General features: G+C 50.8%; 1 protein-coding gene across 1 annotated transcript in view; it reads left to right on the forward strand.

The window, feature by feature from the left end:
• The first annotated feature begins 317 nt into the window (after nt 1–317).
• Nucleotides 318–14,097, forward strand: part of TMEM123 (transmembrane protein 123) — a 49,041-nt gene continuing 35,261 nt past the window's right edge. The window contains exons 1-2 of the mRNA XM_040631288.1: nt 318–557; nt 4,971–5,027. Coding sequence (XP_040487222.1) covers nt 458–557; nt 4,971–5,027 — 157 coding nt within the window. The 5' untranslated portion in view covers nt 318–457. The remainder of the gene's footprint in view (nt 558–4,970; nt 5,028–14,097) is intronic.

Below are 14,097 nucleotides of genomic sequence, written 5' to 3' on the forward strand. Positions count from 1 at the left end.
CCAGCGAAGCCCAGCACGTCCGGGGTCGCGAGACCCTGCTCCAAGACCGCACTACTGCCGCTTCCGAGAAGAAAGGAAACCGCGCGAGCCGCCGGGGTGGGGGCTGGAGTCCGCCGCTGGCCCAGCCAAGCCCCGCCCCGCGCGCCAGCCCCGCCCCGCCGTCCCGGCCAAGCTCCGCCCCGCGCGCCGGCCCCGCCCCGCCGGCCCGGCCAAGCCCCCCCGCGCGCCGGCCGCCGCCCGGGACCGGGCCCGCCGGCCCCGCCCTCGGCCTGCCCCCGCACGCCGGCCCCGCCCCGGCCCGAGCCCCAGCCGGGCTCCCGCGCCCTATTTGGGCATTTGGGGGGCCGGCGGCGGGAGGCGACGCGGAGCCTGCGGCCGTGCGCAGAGGGGCCGCTCTGTGGCGCCGCGGACGCTCGGTGGGGGAGCCGCGAGGCCGCCGCGTCCTGCCCTCGGAACAATGGGAGTCGGCGCGCGCGGCGCCTGGGCCGCGCTGATCCTGGGCGCGCTGCTCGTGCTGGCGCTGCTGAAGGCCGCCGTGGACAGCGCGGGCCTGGACGGTAGGTGGCGGCGGGGCGCCAGCGCGGGCCCCCCAGGTGGGGGCTGGGTGCGCGGAAAGTTGTGCGCCTCTCAGGCCGCGCGCGTGGGGCAGGGCCGGGGAAACTGAGGCTCGGGCCGGCCCCCGCCCCTGCCCAGCGCCGGGGTCGTCCCCTCCGGGTTTCTGCCGGCGGCCCTCGCGGGTCCGGCGGAGCGCGCGTCACCTGTTGAGGGACCGGGGGCGGGCCTCCGGCGGAGGGCGCAGGCTCGTGGTTCCCCCTCCCCTGACGTCGTGGCCCGGTGGACCCCCGAGCACCCGCGCCTGACTGGGTGGTGTCGGACGAACGCTCTCTAGCCCTGAGGCCCCCGGACGCTGATAGCAGGGGGGACTGTGGGGAGCGCGCTCTGCGCCCCGGGCGTCCCTGGGGGCGCGCGCCCCCGCCCCGCGCGGTGGGCACCTGCCGCGGCGTGCACCTGCGGCGCAGCCCTCGGGCCGCCGCTGCCAGGTGTGCGCGCCCACTGCGCAGCCGGCGCGCTCAGCACTGTGATGCCGCGGTTCTGGGGGGCGAGAGAGGGGACTTTAAAAGTCCTTTAGGAAGCCGGGGTTTGCTGTAAATTCCCTTTCCTTTTGTCAACTATTGTAGCAGTCGGGTCCCTGGGTAATGGCCGGTAAACTAGGGTAAGTTATTTTAAGTGACCCAAGTTTTCCGTAGTTTTCAGTTCTGTCCGTCGGCCGTTTGTGTAGCCTGAGATTAGTTTTATCCAGGAAGAGAGAAAGACGTCAGTTCAGGCACAACACCTGCTTTGGCTAGAATAATCTGGGTGAGTTAGACAATAACAATTTTTGTTTTGCTGATTTTTTTGTTTGCATTGCTGAATTGTGCATGTCACAAGCCGAGTTTGCAGACCGGATTCTGAGATTATTTAAGGAAACAATGATCAGTAAATCACATCCATCATATTTTCAATATTATGAGCTGTTTCGCTGTAAGGTGAACAATCTGGACCGAATCAGTCTGTTTTGGTGCTAATTTTATACCAATATTTATAGGAGAAGGTCTGCCTTTTTTTGTTATTTTGTGAAAGTAAACCTTTTTATTGTTTCTCTGATGAATTACTGATTAGAGAAACTAAATATCTTTGCTTTACTTTTTTTTTGCCCAAATAACAGATTTTTTTTTTGCTGTATTTTAATAATCACTGACTGTTCTGTTTATTACTTAAAGTCTCACTAGAGGTTAGTGCTATTTGGAGATCTTGGATTGAATGCCCTACTGTAGGAGAGCCTTCATTTCATGAATGAGTATAACAAACATGAGCTGGAAACCATTTCTACAGACTCTAATGTCACTTTGAAATTAGAGTAAGGGAAGATTATGTAGAGAATTTCTCAAAACAAGTAAGTGTCGTTATGAAATCCAGTGACTTTTAACCATCATCCTAGAGCGTATACAGTATTGTTCACCAGGCACTTTTCCTGTGTACCCCCATGTCGTTAATTGAGGTCCATACATCATCCCATTGGATCCTCACGGTGTTTTATTCCCATTTTATAAATGGGAAAAAACTGAGGCTTAGAAATTGCCTAACTTATTCAAAGTAAAACAGTTAATACATGTTTGGCTTCAGAGATTAAAATCCCAACTCTTAATTCACCATTTTGCCACTAAGTCACTTTAGCCAGGGGGAGGCTGTTCATCAGGACTCTCAGTGGCAAGTGACAAACCCTCCTTGACCAGCCTTAATGGAAAGCAGGGACTTTACTGAGTCTTCAGCACAGAAGTCCAGAGTGGCTTCAGAAACACAGCATTCTAGAGTTCAAATAGGTTGCCAGGAGAAGGCCACTCCCGGCTCTCTTGATTACACCTGTCAACTCTCGGAGTAGTTCAAGTGTTGTCAGCCTGGGGTGAGGATGAGGGTGGGGTCAGGGAGGGACTCCAAATAACAGGGACTTTCTAAAGTGAGTTCCCGGCGCCAGACACCACCATAATGGGCAGCCAGTTAGGAGAGTAAATTAATCCTTACGGAGTCCCTGCCGCTTCGCGAATGTAACTTTCTTTCCTTCGACTCAGCGCATTGTTCTATGTTAATACTTGGTCTCCGTGAAGAAAGCATCAGCCTCTTTGCAGTTAGATGTCTGTGGTGTTCTTTGTCTCCTAGGAGACAAAACCAGTGCCTGCCCACAGTAAGTGTGTCATAAGCATTGATTCGAGAAAGGAGAAAGGTCCTAGAGCTACAAAGATCATCTGCTTTTGTCTCCTTTTTCAAGCCGAAAAGGTTGCCAGGACATGGTGTGTCATAGGAGTGACAAGAGCAGGGAGACAGAAGGTGGGGCTCCTGCCTTGTTGGTAGTGTCATAAGTGCATGGAGCCCTTCTCTGTCTGGGGGTGAAACGGAAATACCTGCTAATGGAGTGGAGGAGGGAGTGGGGAAGAGGGAGGAACCGAGGATGACCTCTTGGTGTGGGGGTTAAACAACTGGTAACCCAACAAGGGAGAAGCCTGGGGGGAGGCAGGTTTGTAGTAGAGAATCAGCACTTCCTTTTGGCACTCCTGCGAACAAACTTTGCAGTCAAACACCCTGGTCCAAATCCAGGCTCTGCCACTTCCTAGCTGGGTGGCCTTCTGTGGGCCTCACTTCTTGTCAGTGCAAAATGGTATTCGTCTCTCAGAATTGTTGGCAGGGCTGGGTGAGCTAGTGAAGTGACATGCTCCCCAGGAGGATGCAGGGAGGATGCTCTTCCTTCTGTTGGCAAGTATTTGATACCAGCTGCTAGACACAGCAGGAAAATACAGCCGGGACAGTAATGACGCCGGTACGCTGACTTGTTTTAACCCAGCGTCTTGGCTTCGTGAGTGCCTGAAGCCTACCTTCGTCTGCTCGATGACCGGTCTTTCTCATTCTAGCAGAGTCCAGTCTACCGACCTTGATCTTTTTCAGGTTTAATCTTCACACCACATCCTACTGTGATAAACGGAATAGTTGCATTAAGAGGAAGTCATTTGCACACATGGTAAAGATAGAGCCTTCAAAGTCGTTACTGCTTACTTTGTGCTTTGAGGGTTTTTTGGTTGGGGAGTGCTGCGTTTGTGAATGATACACTTGCTGTCTTCCCATGTGGTATATATATTTAATATCCCGGTATACAAACACCCAGGTTGAATAAACATTCTGATAAGTTGCTTAACTGGGGCATAGAATTCTTCTAAAGTTTTTCCAAATCTTAAGATATTAGTTAAAATTTAAAAGAATCCTATTTCTATGAAAAGGCTTGCAATTAAAAATGAAAATCCTAAGGGGCTAATATCCAAAATATATAAAGAATTTATACAAACTCAACAGCAAAAAAAGAAAAACACAGTTAAAGAATGGGCAGAGGCCCTGAATAGACATTTTTCCAAAGAAGGCATACAAATGGCCAGTAGACACATGCAAGATGCTCAACATCACTCATCATCAGGGAAATGTGATTCAAAACCACAAGGAAATATCACCTCATGCTTGTTAGAATGGTGAGAATACAGACAAGAACAACAGATGTTGGCGAGGACGCAGAGAAAGGGGATCCCTCTTGCACTGTTGGTAGGAACGCGAATGCAGCCACTCTGGAAAACAGTGTGGAGGTTCCTCAGAAAGGTAAAACTGGAGCTACCGTATGACCCAGCAATTCTACCTTTGGATGTCTATTTGGAGAAAGTGAAGACCATTGTTTGAAAAGATAGATGCAGTCCTGTGTTTATTGCAACATTATTTACAACAGCTCAGATGTGGAAGCAGCACAAGTGTCCCTCTGCAGATGAGTGGGTAAAGATGGGCGTGGGTCATGGAATATCACTAGCCATAAAGAGTGAGATCCTGCCGTTCACAGCAACATAGACGGACCTACAGTGTATTGTGCAAATACTGTATGATTTCACTGTATGTGGAATTCAAGACACAAATGAACAAAGAAAAAAGACAAACTCTAAAATACAGAGAACAAACTGGTGGTTGCCCGGGGGTGGGGGTAGGAAAAAAAGAGGAAATCCTACCCACTTCATCTTCTCTCCATGGTATGAAGTTAGGGGTCTTGGTGGTGCGAGACCCAAGGGTGGGTGGCCTTGCGTTGAAAGGGCCCCTTCCAGGTGACCCCCTCCACTGGGAGGAGCAGAAAGTGGCTTCGCTCTCAGCAGTCACTGTGTCCTCGTGTAAGTGAATGAACATGCAGGGCCTGGCAGACAGTGAGTAGGATGTCAGCATTTGTGCTGTGTTGAAATCCCCCGTAAGACAGTCCCATACTTCCTGGTACTTTCGGGTGTCTTTCACAGCCGCAGAGGCAAAGGACAGCTTCCCGTGGAATGTCTGCCTCCTGCTCACCCCCACAGCCTGTCGCTGGTGTTCTTACATAAATCTTACATGCTTTTTCATCACAGGATTTTTTATTTTTATTTTTACAGGATCTGTAAGCACAAAGAATTTGGTGCCTTCAGGAAACCACAGTACTAACCCAACAGGTGAGTTGAAAGAGGTCCAAGCAGCGGATTTTCAGCCGTCTAGAACACAGAAGGGAGTATCGGCCGGGCAGGGACACGAAGACGGTATTCCGGCCGGTGTGAACCACGAGCCCTGGTTCCCAAATCCCGGTGGCTTCTGTCAAGGGCTGGCCTTGCTGGCCTCGGGAAGCAGTAGCCCCCTGCATGAACATCTTCCCGGCCTGGCGGAGGGTGAAGACGCGCTAAGATGTTCAGTCTGAGTCTCCTGCAGGTTCACACTGAGCTGCGAAGCCCACTTTCAGGCGTGAAGGCTTTGCGCTCTGCATGTAGATTAGAAGGATGAATCCTTGCGTCTGCCCGGCTGGCTGGTGGGACAGGTCAGTCTGTGGTCAGTGGTGGCCGCCTTCAGGGGCCTCGGCCGATGCTGAGCAGACCGCGGACGCCCCGCGTCTGGCTCTGCTGCCGGAACGGTGGTGAGCCGTTTCCCGGTGCTTTCAGTCCGGGACACACGGGTTTGTCCCCTGGATCTCTGAGGTCCCCGGCGTGGAAGGATGCAGGAGCCACGCTGGGCTCCCAGGGTCAGCGGTGCACCGCCGCGGCCCGTGTCTGCTCAGTGCGGTTCAGGCTCGTTTCCTTCTCCTGGTCCTGAGTCCTCAGAGCAGACCAAGGTGCACGCTCGCGAAGGCACCTGGATGGTCACCAGACCCGCGCGTCTGTTTCCATCAGCGGTACTCACGGGGTGGCCGTGGCAGCCGAGATGCTGTAGGCACTGACGGTACAAAATCGTCCAGGCCCTGCCTTGCATGGCTGTGCTGGGATTTGTAGCTTTATTTCCGTGGGAAAATACCCATAACGCGGCACGCAGGCTGGTAACCGTGTGTAAGCGCAGCTGAGCCCTGCTGTGGCCGTGTCCGTGCTCTGCCCGCCTCACGTTCTCCCTGCTTCTCACGTCTCTGCCCTTCCTCCTGGCTTCTGGCTGAACAGAGAACTTTCTTCCATTTCAGCTTCAGTCATTCCACAGGAAAGTGTTCATTTGGGGAAGAAAGACTAGTCAGTTTCCTGCGAAATATAACATGATTATTGCCGGGCATGTGTAGGAGGGGTTGTTTTTTTTTTTAATATCTTATTAGATTATTAAGTGTGTTTTCCTGAGAGCCTACAGCATGTAAGGAACTTCTTGTACATTTGCTCACCGCACAGTGTGGAGCTGGGGATGGTTCTGTGTCTCACAGGAGGAGCCGGAACTCAGACGCGTTAAGCACCCTGCCCAAGGTCACACAGCGCATGCAGGATTTGAAACTCCCTTCCTCGGATTCTAAACCTGTGCCCCTTCCCCACTTCTCCTGAACCTGTGGTGTGGTCTTACCTTTGAAAATGCTTCTCAGTGAAGAAATACCACTGCTCACAATTGTTAAAGATCCACGCGAGTCGTTGAGGACACCTCCGGGGTCTGTGGTACGACTGCACGCGCCCCTTCTAGCACCGGGAAATTCAAGGAGAAAAAAAGAAAACATTGCCCCACAGCGTCTTTCTAAAGACATCAGATAATACAGCTGTTACACAGACTTTCTGTTGCTGGACGTGTAACACTTCTCGGAGCCTTAGAATCGTCTTCTCATATCGTCTCTGCTCTTGAGAAGCCTATCACATGTTGAATGTGTGTATTTTTGTAGGATGTGATGCTTACTGTTGTGTCTTTGTGGTAGCACAGACCCTTCTAATTGTGGAAACGCTGGTTTTGGACGTTACCAATCTATCCAGTGCTGTTGGTGTAACACGGTTCATTTGGCATCGATTCCAAAAGGAAAATAACATTTTTCTTTGGCAAACTGCAGGCATGTGCTCCTGGGGCACGTGGGAACGGCCAGCCGTGTGGCCTGCAGCACGGGTGCCCGTCACTGTCCTACGGCTCGCCACCGCGGAATCGGCACATCTCCTTTCTCTGTTTGGTTTTTAGTCTCCATCTAAGTTCCTTGGGAGTGGCTTCCGATGTATTCACCCCAACACTGTGCCTGGTACACAGGACATAACGCACACACGTTGGTTGAACTGAGCTGTGGAACTAAATGTGTATTTTATAGCTCCTGCCAGACCTTACCAAAGAGCCGCTGTAGGGCTTTGCAGACATGACTGGTCCGTGCTCCCGTGTATCCTGTATTAGAGCTGTTTTGTCGTCATCATTGTTCAAAGAGTGGGATGGATACTCAAGGTCAGAGAAGCAGGGGTTGAGGTCACTCTCCCTTATATGTAAGGGTTGTATTTCCGTATATGCCCAAGTCATTCTCTGAGGATAGCCATGCCTTTGACATTCTTTTCTGCAGGGTCTTACTGAGTTTTAGTAATTCTACAGAGAACTTTTCATTTGGGGGGGGTGGACAGAAAGACTACATGATTACCTAAAATGTAATAATGATTCTTGTTGGGTAGTTACGGGAGGGTTTTTTAAAAGACGTGTTAGATCATTTGCACATTTTCAGCTTATAGAGAAAATAGTTTTCCCCATTTAGTCAGAGGGTTTCTATTCTACAGTCTGTGGATGAATTTATTCTTTATGGTGTAAGGAGGTCCCATGCCCAGATTGCTTCTCATAATGGGTTTAGGCGAAGCTGTAAGGGAAGGTGACGTGGTTCAGAATGGACAGCGTTCCTCATCGGTGGCCAGACGGTAGCTCAGTGTCACCCAGGGCATGCCTTCTCCTTGACCATTTATCACTGATGTTCCCAGAAAAGAGGAATCTGAGAGGTCAGGGGACCACTGTCCAGGTTGAAGCTCTCTTCTTGGGCAAATTTGTACCAAGCCAGTTTCAAGCTGCCTGTCTCCTTGAATGTCGCACGCATACAGAATTCCCTCTGGCTTGGGAGCCCAGCCTTGGTCCTGTCTTTCCAGCGTCTCTAGTTGGTGTGGTTTTATCCGCAGATGTGGCTGTCCTGGTGAGTATGTGCAATACTGAGATTTGTAGGAAATATATGCTGGGTTGTTCCCATGACCGAAATGTATTCCCCATATGTATTTGGTCTTCATCCGTGCTTCCTGGCGTATAGCTTCTAAAACCCACGGAGTTTCCGAAGCGGGAAGAGTGATCAAGGTGTCTTTTGTTACACTAACGAGGTGATTTTAGGACCCCGCCTAAAGGTGGGCTGGATTGACCACGTGGCTAGATGGTCGGCATCTCCCCCCACCCCTGCAAACCGTGGGAGGGGAGGGGGCTGGAGGTGCAGGGGGCCGACGGCTAATGACTTAGGCATGACTGTGATGAGGCCTCCATGAAAACCCACAAAGAGTGGGCTGGGAGAGCTTCCAGGTGGAGGAACAGGTAGCGAGGCAGGGAGAGCAGCACCTGGGGAGGGCCTGGAAGCTCCGCCCCTTCCCCAGACCTGGTCCCGTGTCTCTGCCTGTGTCCGAGGCTTCCTGAGTTCTGTGAGCCGCTCTAGCAAAGGAAAAGAACCTAAGGACGAGGCCGTTGGAACCTCCCCACTGTAGTGGGTGAAGCGCAGCCTACGGCTTGTGAGCGGCCCGGGGGTGCTCTTGGGGACAGCTGTCCGCGGTGGGATCCCACGCTGTCTCCAGGTGGTGAGTCCGAACGGCCCACCTGCTGGCGTCCCAGGAGTTGCGAGGTGCGGTGGGGGGAGCCCCCTCTGTGGAAGTTGGGTTTGGGAACCCCAGTTGAGTATGAAGCTGAATCTCACTCTGCTTTCTACTTGCTCTTCTTGGTCGACTAGGGCAGGTGAGGCCCTTCCGCCATGTTACTGACCCTCCGCACGTCTCGGAGCGGGGTCCGCTCAACGGCTTTCCCGGCGTTCAGTTAGGCTCACGTTTTAGTAGCTTCTCTGTTCTTAATGTTTATGACTGGGACAATAGTGTACAGGTTCTGTGGACATTTTGGAAGAGTGTTTTTTTTAATCGGTATTCAAATTACTCCAAGTATTTTTTGTGTTTTTAAACTCAACTACATGGGCACCATTTCTTACAAAGGGAACTAACGCTCTCCTGCCAAACGCTTCGCTGTGGTTACAGCCTGGGGGGTGAGGACAGTCTAGTTTCAGTCAGTCCCGTGGGGGTTACGAACTGGCCTGACTGCTTTCACTCCACAGTGAATTTGATTCGCTAGGTTTTCATGTCCCCCCTCCCCCACCGTGTTTCATTTCGGGAAAGATAGAAAAATTATTGCTTTGGCTTTAAGTGACCTTGGAATTACTTAACCTCTTGCTGCCTCGGTTCCTCCTATATTAACAAAAGCTGATAAATACAAGTGTCTCGTGGGATAAATGAGGCAACATGTAAAGCACCTGCTGTGTTCTACTGAATGTGTTCCTCCTTGCTCTCTGGTCATGGTGACGTTTTCTTTACTCGCTCCTATGTCCGCCTTCGCTGCCACGGTGCCTTTGCATAGACTGTTATGGCTCCCGGAAGAGCTCTTCCCTGCTGCCTTTACCTGGGTAACAGCCATGCAGCTTTCCGATCTTGTGCAGGCCTCCCTTCCTCACCAGGGAATAGTCTCCAACCTCCAGCTGCAGGCCCTCAGAGGACCCCCATCTGTCTGAGGGTGTAAGTGGGCCTCCCCAGCCCACAAGTCAGCTCTTTCAGGGGCAGTGCTGACTTCACTCAGCACCTCGTCCCCAGTGCTGAGCACAAGACCGGACATACATTTTTGTGGAAACAAGGAGAAACATGCTCTGGGAGGAAGAAACCCATTTTAGGCTTGCTACTGCAGCCTCTCTTGTGGGATTAGCTGGGAGCTCCTTTGTCGAGATAACCCACGCCCTGCACTCCGCCCAGCACGGTCCTTTCCCTTTACAGTTAGGAAGAACGGGGCTTCAGTGTTAATGGGAGAGTTGCCGCGGTTGTGTTACCAGGTCCCAGCACAGCGCTGTTTTCTTTGCTTATGTGCTGATCAAGTCTCTGAGCAGGCCCTGACGGGATGTGCGGGGAAGGGGTAGACCAGGTAGACCAGAGGACAGCGGGGCCCTGCTGTAGTCAGTCTTCCGGTGAGTTGGAGGTACAGGGGTCAGGCCGGGGACCTTGTGGCAAGGCAGGAGCATCCGAGCTCTGCCGGACGTGAGGGAGCATGGTGAAGGTGATGTGGGGAACGGGGGCTTGAGGGGGAGGGGACAAGGTTGCTGAAGCCCCTCAGGGAGTTTGGATTTGCTAGCAGTGTGGTGGGAAGCCGCTGCAGGATCTTAAAGCTGCCCAAATGGGTAACAGGCCAGCGGGGGCGGAGACCCAGCAGCAGGCGGGGGAGGGGATGGCTGGCAGCTGGAGGTTGGAGTTTGAGCTCACGTGGCTTCTTGGCCCCCACGGGCCGGGGGATGATTACGGGTGGGGAAGTGAAGCCGGGAACAGCTGAGTGACGACTGCAGGCTGGAGAGCAGAGGGGGCAGAGTCCGGGAGGGGGAGCCTCGTGAGGAAAGACGGGAGGGAATGAGGACCCAGCATGGCAATGAGGTGAGATCAGGAGCGAAGGGGACGCCCGGTACTGTGCTTCCTCGTGTGGGAGAGACATGGGGGGTGACCGTGTGGAAGCCGTTGAACTCCGTCGGTGACCTGGTTATTGAAGAGGTTTCTTGGAGGATAAATCTTAGACGTGGTCATGGATATGTTACACTATTCCATTTTTATTTTTTAAATTATGAAGCCTTAAAACTGGAAGAAGTCTTACAGCCATGTTTTTCAAGTTTCTTAGCATATTAGAATTGCCTGGAACATTAAAAATACCGGTCTGGGGGCGCCTGGGTGGCGCAGTCGTTGGGCGTCTGCCTTCGGCTCAGGGCGTGATCCCGGCATTCCGGGATCGAGCCCCACATCAGGCTCCTCTGCTGGGAGCCTGCTTCTTCCTCTCCCACTCCCCCTGCTTGTGTTCCCTCTCTCGCTGGCTGTCTCTCTGTCACATAAATTTAAAAAAAATCTTTAAAAAAAAACAATACCGGTCTGGGTATCACCTGAAATCTGAGTGGGGAGGAGGGAGCCTAGACCGTGCCCAGGCTTCCACGTGGAGCTGAGGCTGGGAGCCGCTGACCTCAGGGTGGGCCGGAGGCAGGAGGCAGGAGGCGCAGGTGTTTCCAAGCAGCCCGTGTGGAGTCAGTGGGATGTGTGGCTGCTTCGGCGCCTGTCGTTAGCTGTTAGAAACATTTCTAGCAAACACAACAACAACAACACATTTCTAGCTTCTTTGGAAAAGAAGTATAAAATCTTGCTTGGGGGGCTTGGCAGGCAATCCAGTGACCCTCACGTTGGGCTGCTCCTCCCAGGAGGTTGGAGGTGGGCGGCACGTGGGAGTGGACTAGCAGCGACGCTAGTAGTCAGAGGATTTCGTTATTTTTATTAAATTGTTTAGATTTGATAAGAGCCCTGTAGTTACCAAGAAAGGCTAGGGACTAACTTTCCAAAAATGGACAAATTCCTTAAGTTGTATAACCAGAAGAATGATTTACAGGAAAAGCTGTACAGAACAGTTGAAGCCCATTCATTGGGCTTGTTCTCTTTACATCAACCTTAACCCACGTGTACTTTGTTTTCTTGTGTGCATTGTGGAAATTTCCTGTTAAAGCACACTGTCAGCCAAGTTAATCCCTGTTAACTCTGTTTACCTCCTAGTGTGATTTAAAAAACAAACAGCAGTGACTTGACAGATAATGGAATCATTAATGTGAATCATTTATGACTTTCTCCGAGAAAACAGGCTTAAAACTCTGTCTGAAGGACCCCTCTGCTGGTTTTTACCGTAAAGCTGTGTGTACTGAGATTGCGTGTTTCACATACAGACATGAGGACCCTTTTTTTTTTTTTTAAACAATCGTAACGCCAACATCACACTTAGAAGTTAACGTTTTTTTACGGTTTTCCTGAGGAATAACTGACACACGGCATTGTGTAAGTTTAAGGTGTGAGCGTAACCATCTGACTTAGGCTGTGAAGTGACGGCCACAGTGAGTTTAGTTAATGCCATCGTCTCAGAGATAGAAGAAAAATAAGCCAGAAATCAAAACAGACCAAAAAGAAACAATGCTTTTTTTTGTTCTTGGGATGAGAACTTAGAGGATTTCCTCGGAATTTTCCTACGTATCACGCGGCGGTGTTAACCACAGGTACGCACGACTGGCAGCTTGTTCCTTGCGCGAAGCTCCGTTCACTTCCCCCTCCCCCACGCCTGCCCCAGTGACCACAGCTGATTTCTTTGTTTTAAATTCCACATGTGAGTTCACGGGGTGTTTGTCTGTGTCTGACTTAGTTTGCTTAACATGATGCCCTCACGGGCCATGACGTTGTTGAAAATGGTGGGATGTCGTCCCTTTTGGTGGTTGAATTACACTCGGTTGTGTACATATCAAAGCTTCCTAACCCCCTCGTCCACTGGTGGGCGTATGGGCGGGTCGCTTGCATGTCTGTCTGGCCGTTGTAGGTGATGCTAACACGGGGTGCAGGTATCTCTCGGACACCGAGATCGCGCTTCCTCTGGGTGAGTTCCCAGAAGTGGAGCTGTGGGATCTCATGGTATTTCTCGTCTTGGTAGTTTCGAGGTGTCTCTGCACTGTGGTCTGCAGCGGCTGTGCCACTTTACAGGTCCACCAGCTGCGCTCAGGATTCCTTTTTACCCACATGGCTGCCAGCCTTTATGTCTTGTCTTTCTGATCTTAGCTGTTCTAACGAGCACGCGAGTTTTGATACGCATTTTACTTTTACTGAGAGATGGTGAGCATTGTTATTGTACTTGTCGACCATTTGTATTTCTGATTTGGAAAAATGTCTGTTTAGGTCCTTGGCGCACGTTAATTGGATTAACGGCATGTTGCTGTGGAGTTGGACAGTTCTTTGTCTTTTTATAACTATAGACGACATACAAACTTAGCTTCAGGTGGCTGAATTACGTAGCGGTTGACATTTACGTATGTTACAGATGGGCTCAGCACAGTAAGTCTGGTTACCAGCTGTCATCGGTTATTAGCTTACTGACCGTACTCTCTGTGCTGTACTTTAAATCCCTGTGACTTCTTTATTTTAGAGCTGGGGTTTGTACCTCTTAATCCCCTTCACCTGTTTTACCCATCTTCCCATCCCCCTACTCACAACCATGAGTTTGTTCTTGTATTTGAGTCTCTTTTGTTTGTTTTCGAGATTCCAAGTATGAGTGCGATCATAAGGTATTTCATTTCTCTTTCTATGACTTACTTCATTTAGCACAATACCACTCAGTCCATCCACGTGGTTGCCGATGCAAGATTTCATTCTTTGTGGTGCAGTGTTCCATTGTACAGTCCGTGCTCTTTCTATGTTCTTCATCCTTTGGTCTATCAGTGGACACACAGGTTGCATCCATATCTTGGCTGTTGGAAATAACGTTGCAGTAAACATGGGGGTGCGGTACCTTTTCGAATTACAGTGGCATTTTCTTCAGATAAATAACCTGTAAGTGGAACTGCTGACCATGTGGTAGTTTTACTTTTAACGTTTTGAGGAACCTCCCTCCTGTCTTCCGTGGTGGCTGCACCACTTCCATTCCTACTGACAGTGTAAGAGGTGTGCTTTTCTCCCCATCCCACCAGCACTTTTTATTTCTTTTTGTTGTAGCCATCCTGGCAGGTGTGAGGTGGTAGCTCAGCGTGGTTCTGATCTGCATCCCTGACGCCGAGTGACGTGCCGCATCTTTTCACGTGTGCGTTGGCCATTCGTGTGTCTTCTTGGGGAAAACGTCTGTTCAGGTCTTCCGCCCGTTTTTTATTCAGATTGTGTTTTGTGTTGAGTTGTGGGAGCTCTTTATGTTGGATGTTAACCCCTTATCAGATATATCATGTGCAAATGTCTTCTCTCATTCAGTAGGTTTCGTCTTTTCTCGATGGTTTCCTTTGCTGCGCAAAGCTTTTTAGCTTGATGCAGTCACGATTGTATTTGCCTTTTTTATCCTTGCCTGAGGAGACAAGTACAGAAAATACTACTAAGATTGCTGTCCACAAGTTTATGCCTCTGTTTTCTTGGGGGAGATTTATGATCTCAGGCCTTATATTTAGGTCTTTAATCCAATTTGAGTTTATTTTTGTCTGTAAGAAAGTGGTCCAGTTCATTTTTCTGCATGTAGCTGTCCAGTTCTCCCAATACCATT

The sequence above is a fragment of the Ursus maritimus genome, unplaced genomic scaffold, assembly GCF_017311325.1.
Source record: "Ursus maritimus isolate PB19 unplaced genomic scaffold, ASM1731132v1 scaffold_16, whole genome shotgun sequence".
Classification (NCBI taxonomy): Eukaryota; Metazoa; Chordata; class Mammalia; order Carnivora; family Ursidae; genus Ursus; species Ursus maritimus.